This window comes from Sesamum indicum, linkage group LG12 (assembly GCF_026168435.1).
Source record: "Sesamum indicum cultivar Baizhima isolate 11 linkage group LG12, ASM2616843v1, whole genome shotgun sequence".
Classification (NCBI taxonomy): domain Eukaryota; kingdom Viridiplantae; phylum Streptophyta; class Magnoliopsida; order Lamiales; family Pedaliaceae; genus Sesamum; species Sesamum indicum.
The window spans coordinates 13869610-13897069 of record NC_142668.1 but is presented as its reverse complement, the minus strand read 5'-3'; the positions used below and the strand labels follow the sequence as shown (position 1 = coordinate 13897069).

The 27460-nt window shown below is 37.2% G+C and overlaps 6 protein-coding genes across 6 annotated transcripts; 1 reads left to right on the top strand and 5 right to left on the bottom strand.

The window, feature by feature from the left end:
- Positions 1–843: 843 nt before the first annotated feature.
- On the bottom strand, positions 844–3594 carry LOC105175009 (uncharacterized protein At4g26485). The gene is made up of 3 exons (XM_011097302.3): positions 3328–3594; positions 2011–2209; positions 844–1766 (listed from the first exon to the last, which is right to left on the bottom strand). Exons 1-3 carry the CDS (start codon positions 3488–3490, stop codon positions 1097–1099), a joined length of 1032 nt encoding a protein of 343 aa, XP_011095604.1. The 5' UTR covers positions 3491–3594; the 3' UTR covers positions 844–1096.
- Positions 3595–4321: 727 nt separating this feature from the next.
- Positions 4322–7563, bottom strand: LOC105175007 (uncharacterized). The gene is made up of 4 exons (XM_011097301.3): positions 7376–7563; positions 5219–6151; positions 4901–5099; positions 4322–4819 (listed from the first exon to the last, which is right to left on the bottom strand). Exons 2-4 carry the CDS (start codon positions 6108–6110, stop codon positions 4546–4548), a joined length of 1365 nt encoding a protein of 454 aa, XP_011095603.2. The 5' UTR covers positions 6111–6151; positions 7376–7563; the 3' UTR covers positions 4322–4545.
- A 901-nt stretch (positions 7564–8464) lies between these two features.
- LOC105175006 (uncharacterized protein At4g26485) lies at positions 8465–10394 on the bottom strand. The gene is made up of 4 exons (XM_011097300.3): positions 10126–10394; positions 9270–10035; positions 8956–9154; positions 8465–8859 (listed from the first exon to the last, which is right to left on the bottom strand). The coding sequence occupies exons 2-4, from the start codon at positions 9808–9810 to the stop codon at positions 8589–8591; spliced, it is 1011 nt and encodes a 336-aa protein (XP_011095602.1). The 5' UTR covers positions 9811–10035; positions 10126–10394; the 3' UTR covers positions 8465–8588.
- A 1836-nt stretch (positions 10395–12230) lies between these two features.
- LOC105175005 (uncharacterized) lies at positions 12231–13296 on the top strand. The gene has a single exon (XM_011097299.3). The coding sequence runs from the start codon at positions 12410–12412 to the stop codon at positions 13157–13159; it is 750 nt and encodes a 249-aa protein (XP_011095601.2). The 5' UTR covers positions 12231–12409; the 3' UTR covers positions 13160–13296.
- A 2989-nt stretch (positions 13297–16285) lies between these two features.
- LOC105175004 (fructose-bisphosphate aldolase 5, cytosolic) lies at positions 16286–18785 on the bottom strand. The gene is made up of 3 exons (XM_011097298.3): positions 18328–18785; positions 16932–17614; positions 16286–16837 (listed from the first exon to the last, which is right to left on the bottom strand). Exons 1-3 carry the CDS (start codon positions 18470–18472, stop codon positions 16475–16477), a joined length of 1191 nt encoding a protein of 396 aa, XP_011095600.1. The 5' UTR covers positions 18473–18785; the 3' UTR covers positions 16286–16474.
- Positions 18786–18931: 146 nt separating this feature from the next.
- LOC105175003 (uridine kinase-like protein 3) lies at positions 18932–25787 on the bottom strand. Its single transcript, XM_088876052.1, has 15 exons — positions 25503–25787; positions 24658–24821; positions 24306–24397; positions 23859–23928; positions 23108–23226; positions 22931–23027; positions 22320–22399; positions 21934–22128; positions 21671–21754; positions 21501–21561; positions 20406–20466; positions 20147–20240; positions 19965–20037; positions 19651–19733; positions 18932–19465 (listed from the first exon to the last, which is right to left on the bottom strand). Exons 1-15 carry the CDS (start codon positions 25574–25576, stop codon positions 19316–19318), a joined length of 1497 nt encoding a protein of 498 aa, XP_088732178.1. The 5' UTR covers positions 25577–25787; the 3' UTR covers positions 18932–19315.
- Between the last annotated feature and the right edge of the window lie 1673 nt (positions 25788–27460).

Below are 27460 nucleotides of genomic sequence, written 5' to 3'. Positions count from 1 at the left end.
TCATGCCCTGCTGCTATTTTTGCTTGATTTTCTTAGCTAAATATTCAGGATTTTATAGAAGTTGAGATCAGATACTGTGAAACTTCCTTCTTAAATGGATAGAATCTGGATAGTAGTATTCATTAATAAGTGCATGCATTTCCCAGGCCAGTAACACCATGTCTCTTAGGATACCACAACCTAATTAGTACTCGTAATCCCCAAGAGCTTTGGATACGGTCCAAGATTCATGATTACAGGATGCAATTAAGTTCTTCATATTCCCTTCATCAGGGACTGCATGACTGAGATAGCACATGGGGAGATGCAGATGCAATTGCGTATCAGTTGCCATGCAAATGTATATTCAAGACAAACGAGTGGGTTAATAATGGCTTAATCTTGTAACGTTATTTCATAGAGCAGCATATGACCAACAGCATTACAGGGACATTAAGAAGTATATTACATCTCCTTGCTGTAGTGGTTCTAGTATTGTAGACAGCTAATTAAGCAAGCGAGACAAGCTGCAAGTATTACAGAATTGATCTGTCAGGAACAAAGTTGTGATAGTGTCGGAAAACAAAAATGAATATATTTTTTCATATAAGGCAGCTTTAAGTTTCGTTGTGAGGAAGAATCAGAAAATGACCAAGACTGCTTCATAGAGAGTTAGCTCTTCAACCTTGGCAAGATTGTGTATTCCCAGTAGAAACATCTTCGTTCAGGGCACTTGTGAAGTGATACATCTTATTTTCAGCTCTTCATGTAGAGTTTTTATGTCAAATACTTTTCTGTCTTGTGGCTTTAAAAAAGGAAAAAGTGCAAAATAAAAAATTAAAAAGATAAAAATAAAAATGGGATTCGGACTTTCTGAGAATTAAAAGTGCGTGAAATTATCCCAAAAATTCAGGCAAATGTTTGAACAATGATTCTTCATTACAAACGTCTACACGCTTTAGATTATTTAATTTTGATTCTTGATATAGCAAGCTCCACATTTCTAACAGTTCAACAAAATGGTGGATGCTGGGAAACCATACAGCATTGTATAGGACCCAGCACATGGATAAAAAGGCATATTTACCAGGCCAGGGCCCTTAACAGAACTACTTGCTCAATGTTGCTGATCAAGAGTCAATAGCATCTGTCTCAGTCGTTGGGATCTCAAAACGCACAAATGGTGAAGTTCTTCCAGAATTCCAATATAACCACTCGGGGGTCTCCCGGGCTCTGCAGCCATGTACATCTCAAAGCCAAGCCTCAAAGCTTCCCGAACAGAATGATACACATCATAACTAGTGCTTCCAAATGTTTGCTCCACGTGATCAAGATAAGCACCAAATATCCTATGGCACTCTTTTTTATGGTCAATGTTTAATCTTAGTCCATTAGACAAGTGGACATCATTATACCTGGAAGGCCTGACTAATGGAACGGGCTGCTGTTGCATCTTAACAGGAACCTGGAACTCAGGAGGCATTGTTTGGATCAAATCGAACCCCTGAACACCGGGCCAGAGTTTGAACTTAAAGGTTCTGCATTCACCTAGTGGAAATGGCTCATCAGATCTGAAGCCCGATCCTCTTTTATTATTGTAACCTGGGTAGTCTTCAATCCTGAAATCATCCTGTCCGACATAAAGTAAAAAATATTCTGATGCAAGATCCTCGAGGTTCCAACTGCCAAATGGAGCCGTAACTTTGTGATTAACATGAATTTCACCATCAGGCAGCAGCATGCTGCTTGCATTCATTAAGAATCCACGGACGAGATTCCTATGCATCCTGTACACGGCAGATGAAAGACAAAATTGATGCAAACATTAAAATCAAAAGATTTATGGACCCGGAATTTAATAAAACATACACGTCTAATCAATGAAATGAACATAGCCTTACTCGGAACATAAAATACAGCAAAGAACAAAAAAAAAAAAGCAAGAAGAATACCTCGTAAACAAAGTTATGCATGCACTAAACAAATGTAGTAACTATCTGATCATCCATTTTTACTAGAATAGAGGCTTACGTAATAAGATCTGGATTATCTTCCCTCCCGTAAAAACCAGCATGTGGAAAGTTAAAAATAATCCTATGAAATTTCTTCCACTGGAAAACAGGAAGAATCCTCATTTTGGTTGCATCCACTCCATGTAACAGGGAAGCCCCAAGCACTTTCAAATAGGCCAAATTTGCTTTCGCATTCTTGTATTTCTTGATCAAATCATCTGGTTTGGTAAAGGTAGTCCCCTCATTACATAGGATGAAAACAGAGAACAGATCGCATAGAATAGGATAAACATGAAAAGTTAGCAACCATATATGCACTGTGACTAACCTTGATAAGAAAGAAAGAATTACTCAGATGGGTATCTACGTTTCCGGAGTGGCCCTTATCCAATAATATCCACCGATACTTATTATTCTCTTAGTATATATTTATAGCAATAGTATTTGATAATATTGGATGATATTGCTGATATTATCAATCATATCAAGATATTATCAGTGATATTGCCAATGAACTCGTATTGTCACATATGTTGTGTCCAATAATATAATGCATACTTCTTTTCTAAAAAGTCTTCGCAATTTGCTATACTTATTGTATTATTACATAATAATGAATATTCTCTTACTATTGATAATAGTTTGCTAAATTTTATACTAAAACTTTTGAGTATAATTTATGTTAGTTGTATTTGCTTTTGTAATTTTACTATCTTTTTAGCATCCTATAATGCATTGTTTCATATCACAAGATAATATCCGATACACCAGGCCCAATATAACAATGTCACGGATATTATCTATAGCCGATATGGCAACTTAGAACCATGCATTATTGTGTTGGAGAAACTCATAGATACTAAGACCAGAAGATCGGAAATTCAATAGAATCTCCTACCGCAGGAATAGATATACATGTAAATCTTCAATCCTTAAACTGTCCGCATCACATTTGCAGAAAAAGGGGGAAATCTTTATTTTTGTATGAATTATTGAAACGAGAAAGGACACAACCCTATCCAAAGAAGCCAAAACGCAAAGAAAGTAAATAGCAGTACTACTAATGTAACGTATGAAAGTTGAAAGACAACGCCACAACTTCAACTGACTCATGAAATTCCATGTTTATGTGTAAGATCAAACCTAGTAAATTGCCAAGATTCAGTTTTTACAACAGGAGTCATTCATTCACATAGTAAAACTTCCAGGGATTAATCTTCCCAAGAACCAAGAATCTCGGACGATGCAAGGAAGCAAGGATCAAACAACCCCCCGCAAAAATAAGGTAATGAACATCAAACAAGAAAGACAAACAAAGAAAGAAAAGAGAGAATACCATAAGAGTCGAGCGAAGTGGCAACAATGTTAGTGGCAGAAGCAAAAGCCATAGCCAAACACAAAGAGAAGGAGAAATCTCCTTCGCCCACCAACAGTATACTATGGGCTGACGAGTAATGCTTTATCCATCTCTCTGTCTCTTCTCTTCCACGAACTTCCATTGATGATGGGTTTCTACTTTCTTTCACTGTAGAGCAGCAGGAATTGCTATAGAATGATTTGCAGGCTTTTTTCTTGTGCCAAAAGACTGATCTTTTTCTTCTCCTTTGATTTTAAATGCAATGACGCATGTGCCATCGACATATTAGGCTGGTTTTTGGGAAATGTGAGGGGTAATTCTGGGAAGGTGAAGAGTGTGAGTGCATGGTTGGAACTTGGAACTAAAATCATGCAACTGGCTGGCCCATTGGGCTTTGGCTTAGTACATAAGTTCTTCTATTAGCAGTACAACACCTACTAAAAGGGTGTGCTTCACTTGCTTGTACCTTTTCCTGTCTTTTCTTCCCCAGCTTTCCAGTTGCCTGCGGGCCTATATAATGTCAAATATTTCCAAGTATTGATGATGTAATCTATACTCCATTATTTACCCTCCTAATTTATTTCTTTTTGTATTTAATTTAATTTTATTATTTATCTAATTAATTTTTTTCACACTTCCAATTTTGTGAATCTCGTAAATATAGAGGAAGTTTAACTTTTTTCCAAAGTTGAAAATTCTCTAAAAAAATAAAAGAAGAAATATACTTGCCCATCGAACCAAATCATAGAACCAACATGATTCATTTGTCATATAATTTTCTTAAAAAATATATTACACATACAATAAATGTATTATACTTGTTTTATAATTGATTCAAACCTGACATATTTAAGTTATAATTCCCCACAAAAGAAGATATCACAAATTGATTTTATTTACCAAATGCAAGCACATATTACTTTTTCTAAATTATTCTTTAATATAATTATAGTAATATTAAGTAATTATCATATAATTATCAACAAATCATATTCATGATTTAATGCAATATGGAATCAATTCATTCAAACACGACTCTTACAAAGAAAGAGTGATAGTGAGGGAGGGTGAGATACATATAGCACGTAAATTACCATTAGACAAGACATAGACAGCCCAATACCACAGCACAAAAACACTCAGCACATACATTTATATATACACAAATTGCAACTCATAAAGAAGAATTTGGACAGCTTAGTAATATTTAAGTCCAAATTTGTAGGTCTTGCTGGGGTTGCAATTGAAGTTGTTGTCCCCTCCAAATCCACACTTGGTATTGTAGCCTGGATAGTCAAGATGATTGAAGTTCACGGCCTCAATCAGCCTCAGTCTGTGGGAAGCAGCCACCGCCTCCAGCTTCCATTCGATGTGGAAATCGTTGGTCTTGTGGGATATGTGAATCTCACCTTCTTCACTTATCATCTCCTTCGCGTTCTTCAGAAACATGCTCACTAGTCGCCTGTGTCGTCTACACATAACAACAGGAACATGTATATGTTAATTAATGGAGGCATTCAAAGTTTTATAGTGACCAAGACGAGTGGCTGACCGGAGCTGTGATTGCCGCGACAGGTTCTTGAAAAATCCGGCGAAGGGGAAGTTGAAAATTATTCGGTCGAATGTAAGGTGTCCGAGCAGTTCATGAGTAGCCATTTGGGTTGCGTCAATGCCGTGCATGACCTTGCACCCCCTGATCTTTAATTCGTTAATGTTGGATGCCGCATTCTCATAATTTTTCTTCAAAAATCCTGACGAAATTGCGCCACCAATTAAGCAGGGATAAACGGGATCGGGTGTTGACATCAAAAGACAAGAACAAACGCCAGGGCAAGAATCGAAAAGGACGAATATGAAAATTGAATTGTACCTTTAGAATCGAGAGAAGTAGCAATGATGTTGGAAGCCCAGCCAAAGGCCATAGCCAGACAAGTAGAGAAGGAGAAATCTCCCTCCCCGACCAGCAGTATGCGGTGGCAGCTGCTGTAATGCTTAATCCACCGCCCTTCATCCACCACCACGCTACTCTTTATCATCACCTTCTCCTCTTCTTCTTTCACTTCCGACGACTTCTTCCCCCTATTCTCTTCCACAGAATCAGGGACATTTCCCTGACCAATTTCCTCTATAAAAGCATGAGCCCTGTCCACTATCGCCCCCGCGTTCTCTTCCACAAAAACAGCAGAATCCATCATCTCATCGCTCGCGCTGGTTTGGCCCAGCGAGTATGTGAAATCGGGTGTGGATATTATCACCGAATCCGTCTGCTTTCTGTTGCCTGAGTAGCTTCCCTCCATCCATCGTTGAGAAGGCAAAACATCAATATTGTCATTCTGCAATTCTTGATCATCTGCGTAGGAATCAGCAAAAGGAGCACATGCAGCAGGCGCAGTTTCCGGGGCATAGCCCACGGATGATTCATCACCAGGCGAAGAAACCAGAAGGGCTTGAAGCAATAATTGATCATGGTCTACGCTTGGAGCTGGATTCTGAACAGGAAGAACCGGGTCCGCAGTTTTTCTCGGCCTCCGAGAGTAGAAGATGAAGCGGAATGTCTGCAACAGGCCCTTTACAGCGTTGTAGATCAAACTGTGAAAAGAAAACATCTTACGCAGCCTTTCCGAGAACCTGTCGGAATCGCCATTGCAGGGATAACGATTCTGGCTCCGGTGAAGGATAGAATATGGATAAGTTGGGCTTTCACCTTCTTCATTTTTTGTTTGATAGCCCAAGAATCTTTTAATGCTGTAGAAAATTCCCATCTTTCTTGATCTTCAGAACATTCATAGGAATGGGAACAGGCCTGCAAGAAGAGAAATGTACTTTAAATCAAAGTGGGGGTGGTTTCACTTTTACTCTTGCAGGGGTTGGTTTCTCACTGTAATTAATCTTTGCAGTAAATTTTTATGTTCTCGAAGAGAAAATGGAGGACGAGTGGCTGTTGAGTTACCTTTCGTCTCTGCTACTTCCCGAGGGTCTCTCGTCTTTTTTCGTCTCCTCTTCCCGTTTGGTTGTGTAATATTATGATGGGGTTCCATTTTTATTTTTCTTTTAATTTTTAGTAAAGAGGAAAATGATTTTAATAAAGTGTCTAATGCAATTTACCCTTAAAAAATGAAGCAATTTACTGTCCTATCAAAAAGATAAATTGTTTCAATTTTAAAAATATCGAAAGATAAATTACTATATTTTAAAAAATAAAAAAAGATAAATTACTGTTTTATTTTTTATAGAGAAATAATTTATTTTTTTGTAATATCACAAGGGTGTAAATTATATTTTTCCCTTTTAATAAAAGGATGTTTCATAAACTAAAATTGCAGCTACAATTTCATAGTCTGAGTTTGTTCTAATTTTGTGTTATTTAGTATAAGGATGTTCAGAAGAAACAATAAATAAATAAAAAATACGTACTTGTATTGTTTTGGTTTTGAAAACTATTGTCAATTAATTATGATAATAAAAAATAAATTATAAATTTAAAACTATTCACTTAATGAAAATGAAAACTTATTTTACATAAAAGATTCTTTTATAGCACAACATATTATAAATAAAATATTTAATTTAAAATATACACAGACAATGTAATTGTGTATAGCAAGAATTCTATACTTAATCCTTTTAATAATTAAAAATTGTAAGTAATATGTTTTTAATAAAATAAAGATTAAAATTATTATATAAAGATTTATAATACTTGAACTAAATGCCCATCTACTCTGTATACGTACCATCTAAGATCCACATACGTACTCAGCATTTTATTCATCAAACTCAACTGAAATTCAACACAATATTTTCTCTCCATCAATCCTTTTCTTGTAATTATTTTTTCAATTTAAATTGCCATATTCTCAAATTAAAACCCTCTTCCTTAAGTCCAATGCATAAAGTAAAACAACTGAAGAGCAGATCAATCAATCATCACAACTCATTTAAACATCAAAATACGCATTACAGTAATAATTTGATGCGAAATAGTGATTTTCCAGCAAATGTGATAACGACGACAATGGAAGCTTACCCTGTTCACAAATGGCTGCTAGACGCGATCATGGTCGTCGGCGATGAGGATCGATCACCGGCGACTGCTTCCTTCGACGAGAGTTCACTAGCAGAGGCCGATCAAGATGATGAGAAATACAAAGTTGAGAGAAGTAAAGTGGATTTAATTTAAGTAAGGCACAAGACTTCAAGACGAAGACTATAAGACCAACATAAAAAATAAAAAAAAAAATCATTCTCTCTTTGTCTTTAATTTACTTTGGTTAGGTGGTAGAGTTTCCCTTTGGACTATGATGTCAGGATTGGTCATGTCGCCCACATCATCCCTCCGTACAAATGTAAAGTCATCCACTACCAAAAGTCTGTCTATTCTATTCTTTAATTCCACACTTTGGAATATTTATCTATCCCCACAATTATGGTAATTAAATGATGAAACTTTGGGTAAGAATTAAAATATTAAAAATTATAATTATTTTTAGGCTCAAGGGTTGTAATTGGAATTTAGTAATTGTGAACGATGATCATGTTGTCACAAATACGAGGAGGGCCGCAAACGAATAACATTACATCCTTGTTAAATTGGATTGGTCTTCATTGATTTTTATAGAAGGTGAAATCTCTTTTCTATTTAGATTCATAACAAAATATAATTATAAAATCAGACAGAAGTTGACAGGAAGACATAAACAACGACTCACAATGCTAATGGTAAATGGGTTCAAATATATATATATAAATATATATAGTCCACCTAACTTTTGGAAAGATGATATAATCACAGCAGCCAAGATTGATAATTGTACCGTGATATGAGTGGGCAAAGCAAGAAAGTTAAAAGCAAAAGTATCAGGGAGCAGTGGAGGAAGAAGACAGACGCGACCCCTTGCTTCCAGGGTAAGACACACATTCAAATCAACCTACAATTTTAGCTAATCAAATGACAGTTCTGGAATAATGAGTATAGCACTCTAGAACGAAATTCACCAATGTATTGTATGCGGTCTTATTTTTAAATTATAGTTAAATTTAATAAAATCACTTGACACAAAAACAAAACCGAATTTCGATAAATATGTTAGACATAAAACATGGGCGCCATAGGAAATCGGAAGAAAAGGCAATGCAACGCAAACAAGATTGTCATACAACGTATAGCTCGGGGATCAGCATTCTTAGTTTAGGAATATACATAATTTGTTGTAAACAGGATGAGTTTCTGATGGGGAATTTCAAGATTTAACTCCAAATTTGTAAGTCTTGCTGGGGTAGCAGTTGAAGTTGTTGTCGCCTCCGAAACCATACTTAGTGTTGTAGCCTGGATAGTCATGAAGGTTAAATTCCGCAGCCTCTATAAGCTTAAGCTTGTGGGACGACGCCAATGACTCCAGCTCCCATTCCTTGTGGAATCCGTTGCTCTTGTGAGTTATGTGAATTTCACCATATTCACTCATCATTGCTTTTGCGTTCTTCATAAACAAGCTCACCAGGCTCCTGTGATGTCTGCATAAACATATGAACAACCAAGGAGACCATGCTCATTCTTGAAAAATTTAAGTAGAGATTACAAGAATAGCAGGAGGAGGAGCACAAACTGACCCTAGCTGAGACTCGCGTGACAGACCCTTGAAAAATCCTGCAAACGGGAAGTTGAAAACGATGATGTCGAATTTGATTCCTTCGAGCAGCTCATGATTCGCCATTTTGGTTGCGTCCATCTCATGCAGGACCCTGCACTTCCTAATGCTTAATTCCACTATGTTGGACATGGCATTCTGATAATGCTTCAACAGGAACGCTGAGAAAAAAGCACCAAAAACATCTTCCCACATGAATAATAGCCTATGACTTGCAAGAACTGAAACGCATCATCATGTATGGTAAAACCGAGAGGCGGATTTGAACAATTTTACCTTGCGAGTCCATAGACGTCGCAACCATGTTCGTCGCCCAACCAAAAGCCTTCGCCAGGCAAGTTGAGAATGAAAAATCCCCCTCGCCGACCAGCAGAATCCTGTGGGCGCTACTGTAGTGCTTAATCCATCTAGTCCCCTGCTCCGGCGCCGCAGCAGTACAACTGATCTTCACCTGCACTTGTCTCTCTTTTTTCTCAACTGAACATGACCCAATTCCAATCCTTTCCGAAGGGCGGTAAACATCGTTGTTTTTCTTTACAGAAACAGCTGAACTCCCGACCCCAAGATTCACATTTGTTTCTGCAAGTGATGGTGATTGTCTTAAGCTGGGCACAGTAATGGTTAAATGCTTGGTCTGCAGAGAGCGAGTTGAGTAGTTCCCATCCCGCCGTTGATGAGAGGACTCGAGAACATTAACCCGACCCGAATTTTCACCAGCGCTCTTAGAGTAATAGTTGTATGGATTTCTTGGCCTTTCATTCTCCTCTTCATCCGTTTCACTATCCCAAGACCTGATGACACTCTGCAGAAGTCCCATTTCCCCGACGCCAACACAAATTCACTCAGGAGACGATGGGCGGAAAAGGGGGAATCTATACAACAACTATGATTTCAGTCTTCATTAATTACACGCGTTTCCTTTCTCGATGCTTTGAAATTACAGGCGGGTAATGACGGCTAATTAAAGTCCCAAACCACCTCCCATCTTCCTCTGCTTAGTTACTCTTTCTTCCTTAATCTAATCAAGGGTTATCCATTTCCACTGTCATAAAAACACGCAACATTCAAGAAACAGCAGAGCAAAGAGGTAAAAAACAGTAGTAGAACAAAATCAGTATGAAATATAACTAACTATATGTGTGTGATCACGTCTGTCAATCTGGGCCCCTGAGGCAATCATCAACAGCCAAGAAAACAGAAATTCCCGCCGCCGATCGCATCCTACATTAGTTCAATCATCGGAGAACTGATTTATTAGGTTAAACCCAGAGTAGAATCGGAAAGATGAACAAGGGAAGCAGCATAGAAACTGCAGGCGAAGTGGATCGACGATGACTGCACAAGTCTTCTTTTTAACAACCAACTATACTTTAATGAAAAAGCATATGATAACTTACGTCCCAGCAAAAGGGGAATCATAGTACTGTTTGGACATTTGTTATACTACCTCGTATTTTTGTACAGTCGATCAAGTCTACTACTTCAGGATGGAGTAAAGTTTCGTAGATCATTCGGCACCGTACATACGCATACGTACTGTCCGTACATACTGGGGTCGAGTAAGATCAAATTTGTTGGCTTCGTATCAATAAATAACTAAGTCAATTAAAAAAATGTATACATATTCTTTAGAATTACATACACTTAACACATCTAAACTATGGCTAATATTACATATATACTCTTAAACTATAACATGTAACAAAATGCTTAACGTTATTGTTCGTTATTTAAAAATATTGTTGTTAAATTTAAAAAATTACCAATATGTCCATTACCGTAAGTCAAATATAGAATCATTAGCCATGTCATTGTTCACGTCGAAATTCAATTGTTCTGGCAAATTTGGCCTTCTGTGATAGAGGAATAAACATGTCAATTAAAAGCGTTAGGGTTCCAACTAACATATATCACCACACATTTATTCACAGATCATAATTCATTTTGAAACTATTCATGCAATCAATCAGTTAAACCTGTAATTTATACATAGAATAATAAAAAATAATTAACAATTGACTAATGACTTGTCAATAGTCTACCAATGATGAATTCAATAAGCTAAATAAATAATTAAAAATTAACTCTTTTACTTGACGGGTTGACTTCTCTAGCACAGAAGATCAAAATTATAATAATCGAACTTTAACGTAAAAAATTACATGTCGAACTACTCAACATTTTGCTTATTTACAAAATGTTGGTAATTTGTATTGATTGATGATTCGATGTACTATTTAGTTTTCGAAATATTGATGTAGTGATGTAATTATCACTTTAAAAAAAATTCGATCGGACGCAAAAACTTTTTTACTGAAAAAGAATTAACAATAAATCTTGATCTTGTTTTATAATTAATTAACAATAAATCTTGGTTGAAGCAAGTGTAAAAACATTAATATAATTGGAGACAAAAAGAGAGTAAATATGTAGGAAGCTGCTCCATTCTTTTCCAAAAGGTGTCCCAATTCCATTGGGTTTGAAACTAATCACCACCCACCATTTGTGACTGTCTCTAGTTCAAGAAAATTTGGATTTGAACACGAAAATTTTCACTGCTAGGTAAAATTGACCCACTCGTATACTTGCATAGAGTTTTACCATTGCGTCAATTCTTGGGATTGTAACTACTGCATTCCACCCGAGCAAAATTTTGCATTCGAGCCTCATGGATGTAAACATCCATGTCGGAGGCTTTCCCTATTTTAAAATGCAATGTTCGTCATATTCAAATTTACTTGGATCATAAATATAGACATGAGATTTTGAAGAATGATTTACCCCCCCCCCCCCCCCCAAAAAAAAGTTATTATTGACTGCTTTGTGTAAGTTAGATTTTGAGATTCTAATAAAAGATGAACATGGACCACATACATAAATTTTCAAGAAACGTTACCATCAATATTGATTCCCAAGTTACCTTAACCACACTGCCCACCTTTCTTGGCTTACTACTTCCTTAATGGGTAAGCATGCATGATATAGCCAATTTATAAAAATACACATCCTTTGGCTACGCGATAACGCGAGCAACAAGTCGACAGGCGTCGGCCGTTGATTTGGTCGACCTATACCCCAACGAGCGACAGGTGGACGTCTCACTTGAAGAAAGTGAAAAAGGGCACAAGTCCGCTGCCTGCCGGGGCATTTCCTTTGGCGTTTTCTTGATTCAACACCAAAAGCAACAAATAATTCATGCTCATACATCTACCTAATACCAACTTTAGATCCCAACACTCTGCTGCTTTTCCTGTTTTCCAAACAACAGTTAGCCCCCCACTATCATTCAAAAGCTTCTTCCTTTTCTTTACCCTCATTGCTTTCTTTCCCATACTCCACTTCCAAGTTTATTTAATAAACAAAATCCACTCCATTTCCCTTCTCATTCCTTCCAACAGAGGATTTTCTTTATCAAAATGCATCCCCTTCCATCGCCCCCACCATGCACACCTCCTTCTGTCAGGCAAACCAAGCCGTCTCCTCTTTATCAGATTGTCTTGCCAATGCACGCCAAGAACCAGCAAGATTTGACGTCCGACTCGCTGCTGCATAGCAGCAAGCTTAGAACAAGAGAGCCACCCATTCTCAGGCAACCTCGAAGGACAAAGCCGATAGTATGGTTTGGTGCAGTCCTGTGTATGATGTTTAGCCTCCTCCTCATCTTCTTTGGGGTTGCTACTTTAACCATATTCATTGCTGTTCAACCAAGAACTCCGGTTTTTGACACTCCAGCAGCAAGCCTCAGTGCCATCTACTTTAGCTTGCCCGAGTTTGTTAATGGTGACATAACATTTCTAGCTAATTTTTCGAACCCGAATAGGAAATTGAGTGTTAGATTTGAGTACCTGTATGTTGAGCTCTATTTCTCAGAAAGTTTAATAGCAAGTCAAGTTCTTCAACCCTTCAGTCTGAGTCCTGGACAGGCACGCTTCGTGTCGATCCGCATGCTATCAAACATGGTCCACGTACCACCAACTCTAGCTATGGAACTTCGAAACCAGGAGCAGAGGAACAGGGTCGTCTACAGCATCAAAGGAACTTTCAGAGTGAAAGTTAAGCTAGGTCTAGTTCATTACTCTTACTGGATGCATGGGAAATGCCAGTTGGAAATGACAAGTCCCCCTAACGGTATCCTGGTATCCCGTAGCTGCAGAACCAAGAAATAGAGGCAGGAAGGCTTTCCATTTTCTTTGCCCCTGTTGTTCTCATACATTTAGGATTTGAACATAAATGCAAGTTTTTATAGTAAACTGTATTCATGACGAACAATTCTTTTGGAGTGCAGAGATCAGCTTAAAAGGGATGAAGGAGTCCCTCATTACATTAAAAAAAGTTGCATCTTATCTATTGATAGTGCATGTCCATTGTTAATCAGATGAGACAGGTGAAACAACTATATGAACCAGAATAGCCACTGAGTCTTCATATTGTCAAAACTGGAAAACGAGAAGAATCCAACCATTTTGTTCAATGAGTACATATATGTAATCATCAAGCCTCTGTACTGATAAAGCTTAAAAGCGAAGAAAAGACTCTCTCTCTCAAAAATTATACGCTCAGAGGCAAAAAACAAGAGCTATTGTTTAATGGAGTTTGGAACTTATCCACCTTTATACAAAGATTTTGAATCCGTTCGGATTTAGCACTTTGTTTTCTTTTTCTTCCCCTCCCAGAGCCTCAAATTTTCTAATGCTTCAGTGGTTTAAAGAATCTGGCTGACCAACATCACACAGATATACCATTAGGATTAAAAAAAGATTCAAAATCCCCTTTTCCATCTGATGTTCTTATACCACGTTGCAGCGATCCTAAGCCATTTTGCAGATTCATCTAATAACAGCAAATGGAATTCTAGTCAGTAGCATAGCAAGATAAACTTAGTTTTAAAAATCAATTACCAAAATAAGGTGGTCTTCATCCAATTGATATCTTCAGGTCCCACATAGACAAATTCTTAATTTTCACCCTTCTGTAGCACAACTTTTTCAACAAATCAAACTTTCTGTAGTATTTCCTGCCATCCAACTGATGTCTACCTTGTCTAAGAAAAAGTTAAGATATGAAGCCCACACACCAAAATTGAATGGAAATTTAAAAAGCTAAGAGAAGAAGGCCTGGAACAAAGAACATCAAAATCTCAAACAAAACAGGGTAGAAGGCAAAACCTATAAATTGACTTGAGGGAAACAGAAAAGGAAATCACTCATCCAGCTAGCTCAAATGTAATCAGGCATCAAAGGATTTGAAGATACAATTTTTTTATGATTTTCAAGTATAAAGACAACTCATATCTATAATTTCAAATCATAAGTATCAGTCAAAATAGAAACAAACAAACCAAAAACAAAAAAACCTCTGTCCTTGTAAAACTGTCAACTTCTGCTGGTGTCTTTGCCACAATCGAGAATGCATGCAGTCCGCTTTGCAATTCATCTTGCAACAAGCTGTAAATCAATCTATGCCTCTTAACCAAACTCTTTCCTTCGAATTCTTGAGAAACCACTTTTATGTTGAAATGTGTCTGGCCGTCACTTCCTTTAACAACAGCATGCCCAGCATGCTGTGAGAGATATCCCAATCTCTAACTCAACAGGACTCATATCTTTATCCAGAGTCTCCTTAATCCTCATCCCCCTACTGCCCAATACACTCCCATGCTGTGAGATTGAATTTCAGATGATCTTCTTGAGCTGTGTTGGTGCAGCAAGGGGTTGAAGAGGCGAATGATGATGAAATTGGCTCTTTAGTTTTCATGTCCAGGAAAACACAGCAGCCAGAATTTTTCTCATGATTGCTCAGAAATTTCAGCGACTGTTGGAAGTCCATTTTCACATTCTGAGATACTACACAGAACTTGCAGTGGTTTCATTATTATTTTATTCCGACTACGTTGTGGTGTGACACGAGGAAGATGGCTTCTATTTTGCTTTGGGCTTCTCTCTCCCCCTTCTGACGCCCACTTTATGTCAGCCGAACGATCATTATGGTAATAGTCGGTGCCTTATAAACTCTTTAAGAGAATTGATTGAATTTACAATAATTAGAGAGGGAGTCGGCATCTAAGTTGGGATATTATCATTTAAAAAGGAGAGTGATATCAACTCAATCAATTAATTAATAACACATCGTGTTCTAATTTAAAATCCCAAATTGAAGCACCATATCATTTATCCCAGCTTATTTTCCAAAATATTTAGAGCATTCTTATTTTCACCATGTAAATTATAATATTCTCACCACTTTAGTTTATAAATTCTTGAAACTTTTCACTAACTTATTTTTAGGACCAAATGTAATACTTTGAGTTCCAGAAATACCTTACAGTAGTTTGGAACTTCAAAAAATATTCAGCACGTGAACTTAATTAGTCACACATTCCATGAAGAGGTTTTATGTTTGCTTTGAGTATTATAAACTTTGATGTGCATATATATATATATATATATATATAAAAGAATCATAGTTTATCTCTAGATACTGCTTCGGTTATCAAGATTAAATGCAATTTACTCTCATGTGCTATGAAAAATGAGAAATTTATCCCTTATGGAAAAAAAATAATAATAATTTACCCTTATGTGTTATTAGAAATAGAGCAAATTATTTCCCGATGCATTTTGTGTACAACATGCGCCTTTTTTTTTTATTTTTTAATTTAAAATTTAAAATAATATTTATATTCTTATTTAATAGCTGCTGGATCTTAATTATCTTAGGTCCAAAGTTAACTAATAAATCAACGTGTAAATTTTATCTATTTCCAATCAACGATTTAAATTTAAATAAATAAAAATAAAATATTTTATATAATTAGATTTGAATATATATATATATATATACTTTTATAATAAACCTATTTACACATATATATATATGTATTTATATATAGTCTATATATATATATATATATAGAGAGCGAGAGCGAGAGAGAGAGAGAGAGAGAGAGAGAGAGAGAGCGCGATGTCGGTGGAGGGGGAGGGAGGAGAAGAGGAGACGGCGGCGGCGACCAAGGGGAGGGCAGATTTGGGCGGAGGCGGCCTGGGCGTAGGTGGGAAGCAAAGGGGTAGGGGAAGGGAAGAGGAAGAAGAGGAGGGGGAGGGGGAGGGGGAGGGGAAGGGCAGATCTGGGCGAATTTTGCTATTTTTGACAATATAAGAAGATAATTTGCTGTTTTATTTTTTACGACGGCATAAATTTCTCATTTTTTTGCATTTTTCCCAAATATATAATATCAATAACAATTGATTCAAGAACACATATTTACATACACATGCAGGCAACAAACAAATCAGTAATCAAAATGCTCAAATCACTCTTCAACTTGGAGACTGAAAAACATGAAGGTATATCAGAATTTGGGACAGCCATCTGTAAACTATGTACCAGAAACAAGCTTGGAAAACACCAGCCAAAACATAACTTTAAAAGACTTAGTTTAGTTAAAAACCCTTTTTCCACCTTGGGAGCAAGAGCCTGATTGATCAGTACTTGTATCCTTTCTCATACAAACTCTGAGTGGCCAAATCACCACCACTCCCTCCGGTGTACTTTCCCAGCGTCGCCTCCGAATTAGCCTTGCACCTCGCCAAGAACGCCGCCTGTGCTTTCTCCACATTCTCCTTCTTCCCTGCCCACGTCTTTAGCGTACTCTGCTGCAACGCACGCCCGAATGAGAATGAAAGCGTCCATGGCTTCAGCACATCCAACTTGTTCATTGCGTTCAGATTTACCGTCGCCTCTTCCTCGCTTTGCCCTCCTGACAAGAAGACAATCCCTGGCACAGCCGGCGGCACAGTCCGCCGCAGCGCAGTAACTGTGTACTCGGCAATCACTTCCGGAGCAACCTGTTAGTAGTATATATATGTGAAAAATGCGTTTAATTCTATGGCAATTAAAATCCGGCTTCATTTTGAGGGAAAAGATCCTGTTAATTGTTACCTTGGGGCTGTCGGAGCCGGGAGTGACCATATTGGGCTTCAAAAGAGTTCCTTCCAGAAGCACGTGATGATCATTGAGGGCCTTGTAAACCGCCGCCAGGACGGTTTCGGTGACGGCGGCGCATTTCTTGATGTCATGGCTTCCGTCAGTGAGAATCTCCGGCTCCACAATGGGTACGAGCCCGTTCTCCTGGCAAATGATGGCATAACGAGCCAACCCCTGCGCGTTCTGCTGAATGCTCAATTCAGACGGCTCGCTCGGACCAATCTTGAGGACAGCGCGCCACTTGGCGAAACGGGCTCCGGCCTTGTAGTACTGCTGGCAGCGCGCGCCGAGTGAGTCGAAGCCCTGAGTGGTGGTCTCCCCATTAGTGCCGGCGATCTCCACGGTGCCCTTATCGACCTTGATGCCGGGAATGACGTCGTTTTCCTGGAGGACCTCGACGAAGGGCTTGCCGTCGGATGTTTTCTGGTAGAGGGTTTCCTCGAAGAGGATGACGCCGGAGAGGTAGGAGAGGGAGGAGGGGGAGGTGAAGAGAAGCTCACGGAGGGCCTGGCGGTTGGATTCGATGTTCTCGACGTTAATGCTGGCAAGGCGCTTTCCGATGGTGCCCGTGCTCTCGTCGGCGGCTAATATACCCTTTCCCGGGGTGGCTATGTACTTTGCGTTCTTGATCAGTTCCTCTACACAAATGAATTTTCAATCAGCAGACAAAGACAATTATATAATGCAGTTCTGTAACATGCCGTTTTTTTATTTGTTGTTTGTAGTTTCTTTGTATTAAAGGGTTCATGAAAAAAAGGTTTAATTTGGATGACTGTTTTTTGTAATTAAGATTATACATTTATTTAAACTATAAAATATTTTCTTTCACTTTTTCTCAATAAAGAAATTCTTACAAATACAAAATAGTAATGCCCAAAATATTACTATGTGCTCAAAAGAATAAATTTAAATAAATAAAATTGATAATTTTATTGCAAATGGAAGTAGTAAACTCAATAACATTGGTATAATAAACCAGTACAAAATGGAATATAAAGGGTAAAAAGAATTATGATCATATTGCTTTCAATACGATATGCTAACTAACAGATCGTTGTTCATATAAATGAATTATATATAGAAGCATATTTTATCATAGCTTAGTGAGAAGTAACATTTATGATTTCACTTCACTACTATAAAACAAGTGACAAATCATAAGACAAAACTAATGTAGTCTTACAGTTTGAATGTGTTGTGAATAAGTGGTTTCTTGAACATGGGTGGATAAAAGAAGCTTAAGTAGAGGTGGCAGCAATGCATACAAGAAAAGTCTCACCACCATACCATGTGATGTAAGCCTAGTCCCGACATGGATAGACAGACAGATAGATAGCAGCAACACACTTACCAGCGTACTTCCCCACGAAGGCAGACATGGTTGTTCGCAGGATAAGTAGAAGTGATAAACGGACGAATTTTAGAAAACAAGAAGCAAAGGCTATTATATATAGACAATGAAATTTGACGGAATATTCCAACATGATCCACCCCATGCACACGTGTCAGAAGAGGTAGCCTAACGAAGGTTATCGTCCCTGGATAGAGTAATGAGTGATCTGTCTCGCGCCCAAATGGCAACCCCATGCCCATTATCCTACTCTCCCCCACTAATCCTTTTCTTTTCTTTTCTTTTCTTTTTTCTTCACTCTCCCAATCACTAATTCCAAACAACAATCAATCTTTTGGCGGGCTCTATTAATGCACTGATGCCGATGTTAGCTGCCTACACAGTTAAGTTACCCCCACCGTTTTTTCTACACACATCACACATAGACAGTACACTTCTGTGCTTCATGGCGACCCTCTGAGTTTCACTCTTCTCTATTTCAGAAAATTAACCGCCACAAAATGTTCAGATTATGTGTGTCCGAATGCAATAGTTTGGTATCTTCTATTGCATTGTGTTTCATTTTATAGACGCCAACAAAGTACGATAATCACAAAATCAGAACTAGAGCAAAGCAAATACTCTACGGTTCTTTATATGCCCATGTATTGAATGTTACCCCCTACATCATGGGGTAAAGTGTCTTAACAGATAGTCACCAATGAAATCAATCTCAACAGCTACAAAACTAGCAGCGACCGCTGCTCCCACCACCTGAAAAACAAGTGATTTTACTCTGCCCACCTGAGCCAGTATATTCTTCTTATGAACCACCACATCATGCTTAAATGCCTAGCGAAATGAACATTTTTGGCAATCAGTTTTATTACTATTAGTGATCCATATAGAGCTGATTTTTCCTCACTTGTGACCAGAAATAATACATCTCGAATCTGCTCTTCTCATAAAATTGAGGGTGGGGGGGGGGGGGGGGGGGGCTCTTTGGTGTTCAATCATCATCTGTCCCAAAGTACCGGTCGCCAAACTCGCCCATACCAGGGATAACACGGTAATCCTCATTCAAACCAATTTCAATCTCAGATGTCACTATCTTTACTCGGGGGAATCGCTTGCAGACCACATGTATTCCTTGAGGTGCCTGAATAAACAGAAAAAAATTTGGAATAAGGGATTCAAAAGGGGTCCTTAATAAACAAAAGCATTTGGAATTGTAAAATGTGGTCACCTCAAGGCTAAAGGGAGCACATCTGAAGGGGGAAAAGAAAAAATTGCTCGGGAAAGAGAGAGCAATAGAAGAAAGTGTTAGAGAGATATTGAACTTACAGAAATTAGATTAAGGAATATGATGTTTGACTCTGGAACACCTTTCTTGATAAGTAGAGAAATAGCTTGAACAGCTGAATTTCCTGAAGAAATTCACCAGGAGATAGTGAATACAGAATAGGTCACTAAAGGAATTGCCATCCTATACTATCATCTGATCTACCAAGCTAACAGTTACAACAAAAAAACCGAAACCAATAGGAAGATCTTGGACGTCGACAAGCTTCTTTCTGACACATATAGATCCTTAAAAGGAAATGTGAAATAATTCTAGTTCACAAGATGAATTTTGCCAGAAATATGATGAGGCTAACCTGTGCCCAGTATTGGATCCAGTAACAAGACATGTCTATCTGAGATGTCGTTCGGCAGTTTTTCATAGATCAACTGCATAGAGTACACAAAGCATTTCACTAACATCTAATGGAAGTGAAAACCATAGTAACTCAAGAAAAAACACATGCCCCACACAGGATTAGGAGCAGCTATTGCTAACCTCTTGACCATTATCACCTTCCCTGTGAATAAGAATTTTGCCAATTTTTATTCCTTTGCAACATGCTCGCAGGGCATTCTCCATGCTCTCACCACTGGCAAAAGTTTGAATAATTTCATGACCAAACACCAAGATAGAAGCAAAAGAATGGATCTGCTATGTGATTTTATTTATTATTGGCACCTACGGAGTAAAAGGAAACGAAAAACCATTGACCCAGGGAAGAAGATTGAAGAAAAGTTAAAGATGATCTTTATACCTTCTGATAACAGAGACGCCACATAATCTTTTACAGAAGTCAACTCCAGTGTACACAGACCCTGCATTAAAATGGCAATTCCAAGAAATAAGTACAACGTTTGTATGATAATTTCTGTTGAGGAAATAAGCTGAGATGGAGACAGCAGGAATAGTAAGTGTAACATCAAAACAAGATATGTTCTGAAACTTGCAAGGATACATTGATGTTTTGCTACTATTCAATTAAATAAAGTTCCTAAAATTCATGATCAGCCCCATTAAAGTTCCCTTTTACAGTTTACTAGAAAAAGTCTAGGAATGGAAATAAACATGTCATATCAAAACTTTGTTTCCCAAGGATGCAAATCACATTTAAGCAAATCTTTTTAATCAAAATGTGTTAATGTCAAAAACAGTGTTCAGTGGTTAATACTTGAGTAACCAAGTAAATACCTACGGGCAACGTGAGATTTGGGAAACAAACAGCAACTAAAAGCTTAGAAACAGACAGGAGACACCTCCAGACTGGTTTTTATGCTTCAATTTAAAGCAGGAAAACAATTGATTTACACCATAAGCTGCCAAATTCAGAAACCAAGACTAAATTTACAGCTTGACCAGAGAAAAATAAACCCAAGAGTTTCCAGGCTGCCGTTATCGATCTTCACCATCCTTTGGTCGTAAAAGCTCATGTTTCCTTGCTCCATTTAGTTAAAACTTCAAGTAGTGATACCCATGTCAGGAACTACAACCGAATTAATAGCTTTCCTGAGCAAAATAATCCTGAGAGGTTTCAGGCTCCTCTTGTGAACTTCCCCGTGCTTCATAAAGTTCATTTTTATTGTGATTGGTATGGTTAAAACTTCAAGTAGTAATAGCAATGATGAAGATCCTGCTTCATAAAAAGGATAACGCTGCAGATACTTCATTTTGCACTCTTACTTGAAATGCCTTTTAATTCACTAAGCTATAAACAATTTTGAGGCAGAATTGGATCCCAAACTAACTAGCTAAGCTAGAGCTTCAAAAAGGATAACTGTTCTTGTTTCAAAATGCTAAAGGCAACACACTTAGTAAACCTAAAGACCTAAAACGGATTATGATAGGGACTTACCAGTCGGGGTGATCACCTGCTTTTCTGTAAATGGAAGATGCCCAAGACCATGTTCAACAACCTAATATATGTGAAAGTACACTAATAAGCAAGTGAAGCTATGATGACTATCACAACTAAAACATTAATACATTGTGGAGGAAATTACATCTAGAAACTCATAACCCTACCAATCGGATCAACCGGTCAGAATAAAAGACAAAGTCATGTTTCGTTGTTTGAGCATCACGTATAAGTGTATGCATACCCCTTATCTGGATAAGACAAACAACGACCTCATATCAATATAAAGGCAAAAAAAGTTCATGGGTGCCAATACAACCTTCATGTTAAGTTCCAACAAAGTCATAGAACCAAAGGATAATGCATCACGAAACTTTATACTAGAAATGTAGTAGATTCACTTATTGAATTAGGAAGAGGGAAATGATACCTGAAAAGTTGACTGAATGGCATACAGATTTGGATATATTTTACAAAGATCATGTTGACCAAGTTTAGTCCGGATATGTTGGACGATCAAGTCAATAGCGACATGATTGTCTCCTCCACGAGGAATAATAATGTCAGCATACTTTTTTGTTGGAAGTATAAAATCATCAAAAGCAGGCTTCACAAATTTTGAGTACTGCATGCAGATGCAACCGGATATTAGTAAGTGAACCATTGGATCAAAATTAACCGAAGGTATTAATTGCGGCTGAGCATCAATTTCCCAACAAAAGAGAGAAAACCGGGTAAAAAGGCATTCATGAAATCAGCTGTGGTGAAAGATAGTAACTGATAATTTTATGGAAATAAGGGATCATTATTTGCTACCTGGTCAAGTACCATACCGATATCTCTACCCTTCTCTACTGTATCACGCCTTATTCTCCTTGCCAGGCGTACATCAGCATCTGCACCCAGAAATTTGGTATTATGAAACCAGAGGAACTACAAGTAGATAAAATACTGAACCATGATAAAATTTAATCCCTCAATGAATAATAGGAAAAAGAAGCAACAACAAGGAGAAATTAATTGAAGACCCTGGCATGGTAACACTCACATCTATTGGTTCAATAAACTTGCAAGGAACTTTAGCAATACTCGCAAATTGCACATAAAGCTGTAGATTATTCAACCATAAATTCTTCCACCTAGGTGAGATCCCAAAAGGAGATGTTCAGCTAAGCATAAGGTATGATATGCTCTGTTCTAAATTTTTAATGGGTTCCTATGTATCTTTTAGATGATTTATGTCTTTTACATACAAGACAGCCAGTAGGGGAAAAATGACAAAAATGATGATTTTGTACATAGTAGAAGCTCAAATCTAATGTGAAGAACTGCTAAGGACTCTTCATATGTACCACAAAAATAAATAAATTCAGATACTTATTGCACTTAGGAGGACACAAATAATGGTGGAAATGGAGAAAAAGAACCTGTATCTACAAATATCTTCATATTCATAAAATCTCGGACACGTGGGTCATGGAAGATGAGTATTCCTTCTAAAATAATGACATCTGAAGGATTTACCTGCCAAATGTTACCCGATGGGAATAAATTTCAAATGTAAAGGGGGAAAAAAAGATGCTGAAAGTGAAAAGAGAAATTACTCTTCGAGCAGGGAAGACATCATTTATATAACTCCGGAAATCATATTTTGGAATATCTACTGCCTGACCATGCTTCAGTTTCTCCATAATACTCAATAATTGCTCGGTGTCAAATGCATCTGAACAAAAAAAAGGATGGAATTTATTAACAGTAATCCTGAACCATGTAATCATGAACCCACAAAAAGGCAACTAAAAACTCTAGCATAGCAACATTTCCTTCCAGAACAAAGTAATCAAATCACAGATGACACTTCATTGACTATTATTATTTTATACCTTTTTGGTTTCTCCTACAATTACTGTTAGTTGCGTCAAAGACTTTGTTACCAGTGAGGCATGAAAGCAGAAACTGCAATTTTACAGAAAGATGCTCTTAAGAACTACATTTCTGTTTAATTCATGAGATATATAGCTGAGGCGGGATCAATATGATAGCGTAACTGTACATAACCAAAAAGAAAGACTAAGATTGAATTGGAAATCAACGTGAATAAAATGCAGAAGACCATAGGGCTGCCACATGAATGATCATAACGCAGATGACTTTAAGTTGCAATTAGTGCATCAGATTAAATTTTGACCCTCACATGGCATCCTCCTTATAAGCAAAAATAGTTTAAGGACAAGATCTACACTTCTAGAGGTTCATCCTTAACCTGAAGACTTGTTTTTAAATAAAGAGTTGACTCAAGTAAAGATGAAGAACGCTGAGGGAAAGGTCAAATACAAAGTTTAAGACAATACCCACCAGGATGGTCGAAATTGTACTCATGAACTCTTTTAAGCTCCTCCGGTGTCAAATTGTGATAAAATGAATCCTGCCAAAATGTCTCATGGAAAAGTGTATTACATGGAAAGGAGTTGAGAACTTCGGAGGGCGTTCAAAGTCAAAATGTTACATGAGTTCCTAATAATGCGGACTATACATCTAATTCTAGTCTGACATGCAATGGATATCACCAACAAATGAGCATATTTAGGTTCAGTAAAAGATGCCATTTATTAGTTTCAAAAGGACAGCAAGAATACAAGGGTGTATTCTGCACGTAAATAACACTATATTTTGTTTTTTTAATCATTAAGTTGTATTTACTTTGTTGCATTTTTCCCTTCTCAATTTGAAGTCTCCAAGTTCCATGAGCTCTTTTATGTTGTTGTATTCTCACTAAACATACGGTTAGAGAGATAGTGATACCTGGTTAACAAGTACAACTCGCTGATCACGAAGCTGTTCGATGATCATATCACAAACTGTAGTCTTCCCAGATGCTGCACCTCCAGCAACTCCTGCAGTGTAGCGCAAAATGTTCAAGATGAAGCGTTTATAAATTATTAAAAGAGAATGAGTTCAACAGGTCTCAACAAAATTTATTCTAAATGATACTAGAATAGATGGCTGAGGGCATAAGTAGAATGGGATCTTAACTCTAAAACACCAGAATGTAAACTGCAATTACAACAAGCACAACACTCAGCAAAATATCACAAAATCATGATAGCGAAATTTTATTTGTCATTATATGAAGAAAATAACATCCTTGCAGTACCTATGACAAAGGGTTGCTTGATATTTTCAGTTTCAGAGGTGGTTGGTTGTTCAACCACTGAAGTACTTGGATCTGTATTTTCTAAATGAAATCCAGAAAAATGAACCCCTGACGAAGCCTCTATCAAATCTTCAACTGCTTTTAAGCCCATTTTCAGGCTTTCACTGCAAAATCAAATAATAAGATGTTAAAAGGAATAAGCAGGAGAAGACACAATATCATGAATAAGCTTCAATGTTCATATATCCATGACTGCCGGATTTAAAAGACCCAGAAACAAAAACAGAGAGTAAAAGAAGAACAAGCTTTATTAGAACCTTGGAAAATAAGACTCTGTTGTGAATATTCACGAAGATTAAAAAAATTTCGGGTCAAGATCCCCTATAGAAATGAATTTCGAAGCACCATTTCTAACACAAAACAGAAGGCTTGTCGTGCATCTCAACATCATGCAAATAGAGACAACATTTGTAAAGTAGGAATGGTACTGAACAAGCAAAACCGGAAGTGTCGCCATCAGGTGCCCTTGAAAAACCTTATAGAGCTACCTATCGTTGGCACCCTCCATCAGGTGCTCAATCAAATTGATGTTGCTTCACCGATTACCAACAATCAGTAGCAAATTACACCAGAATCAACAGATCTTCGGGGATATCAAGTTTCAACAGACACTAGAAAAAAGAACTTAAACCAATATATATGACCATATAAATATTATCCTCTTAGTAGCATTCTCAAATCAGTCACTAAACTCGATAAGGAAAGCACCTCCAAACCCAACACCCCCCCCCCCCCCCACGAAAAAAAGAAAAAAAAGACAGTACCCAATAAATCCAATCTACAACCTCGCTGTATTTGCAATACGTCTTCCTGCCACTTCAAGTCGAATGTTGAGCTCTGATTCCGAGATAGCTCCCATTTGCTCGTTAAATTCATAAAAACAAAAAAAAAAAAAAAAAAACGAAAAAACAAAAACACCGAAAGGAAAATCACAAACTTCGATAATACAAGATCGAATTAAGTCGTAAACTTCACAAATACCCAGCAGATGTAAACTTCCGAAACGTGATCCCAGCAGCTATACAAACACACACTGACATGAACAGAGCAGCACATCAAAACTAATCAATGCAGTTCCCAAATCTACCTGATGAGTACAATCCCGGAAGCAACAATTTGAACGAACACAGCTTCTAGCTTACGCGGCGATTCCTCGGGTTTGAAACAGTGAAGAGTAGCGAATATACTAGTAGCTGTAGCCAAGTCCCGAGTGCGGGATGAATTTATACGGAAAAACGAGGTAAGGGGTTTGCCACAAATGGGGCTCCAAATTCCGCGAAATTACAGTGGGACCCCCCCATCCCTCCCACTCGGCGATCTAAATCTCTCTGCACAAGGACTGCTGTTGTTTCTTTGGTCGGCCATCTCGCCAAAGAGGAAATCGATGAGCGATCAGAGTTTTCACCGCCCGTTTTCACCTCGGCTATGGACGGGTATGGGGCCCAATTCCTGCCCTGTTGGGATGTCCGGGTGGGCCCCGTTTTTAAAGCGGTTGGTCATCCGTGAGCCAGCACTGCTTTCGCTGATCCTGGCCGTCGAATGGTGGCGTGCGGGTCCCGCCTAGATTCCCGGATATGCAGGGTCCGCATAAACCCGCCGCATAAAGTAAATAAATATTTAGGTCCCACATGTAAGCATATATTGTTCTTTTTTTTTTTTTTTGAATAATTTTGATTAAATTAATTTGATTAGTATTTAATTATTTTTAATTGTGTAAAAGTGTGTAAATTGCATGGTGAGTGTGAAAAACTATTTTTTTCTTATTAAATATTTAATAATGAAGGATTATAGTTCTTTTAAATGTATCAATTTGACTTTTCGTATACATAAATTAAATAATTGTTTAAATTTAACATCCACAATATTTTAATATTAATTTTAACAAGTAATTTATGACAAACTTTATAATATAATTCAAAAAAAAATATTTATTATTTTACTAAATATATACAAATAATAAACTAATATTAAATTTATAAAAGAACTAAAAACCAATGAAATAAAAAAAACTACTAAAAGATAATGGGATAATAGGAAATTAGATTAATAAATAAATATTAAAAAAATATATCCCAAAAAAAAAATCAAATGCTTTTTATTATGAATTTTAGCAAGAAGATTGAAGTGAATATTTTTGGATAAGATTGGTTATTTATTTTGTATATTTAAAAAAAATGAATTTAATCAATATTTATTCATTTTCTTCAACATTTATTTCAGTGTTGGTGGGTTTGTGGGTGAGGAGTTGATGGATACGGTGACCCAACACTGCCATGACGAGACCTGCTTTGATTATTCCCAAAACGTAAGCGCTCGGCCCATATTGGACCTTTGGGCTACACTCTTAAATTCATAACAATAACATTTATCTTATTTATTTGAATAATAATTTATTTTGGAAAAAAAAAAATCAGATGACTTATATATTAAATGTATTAAAAATCTATATAATATCTCAAAAATAATTTAAAATAAAACACCACATACTTTCAGTAAATATTTTGTTCCAACCGCATTCTGTTTAAACAAATTTGAAAAGAGTATTTTTCGTCTGGTGCTTATGCTTTCTGGACTACTTAAATTACGTTGATCGAAGACGAAAGTTAAAAACCCATATCAACTTTTATAGTTTATTGATAAAATCGTAAATATTATGTTTTTTTTTTCAAATATTTGAATTTTAATTTTTTTTTCACTCGTAATTTTTATTTTTAAGTACCCCAATCTTAACTAACCTTAGGTT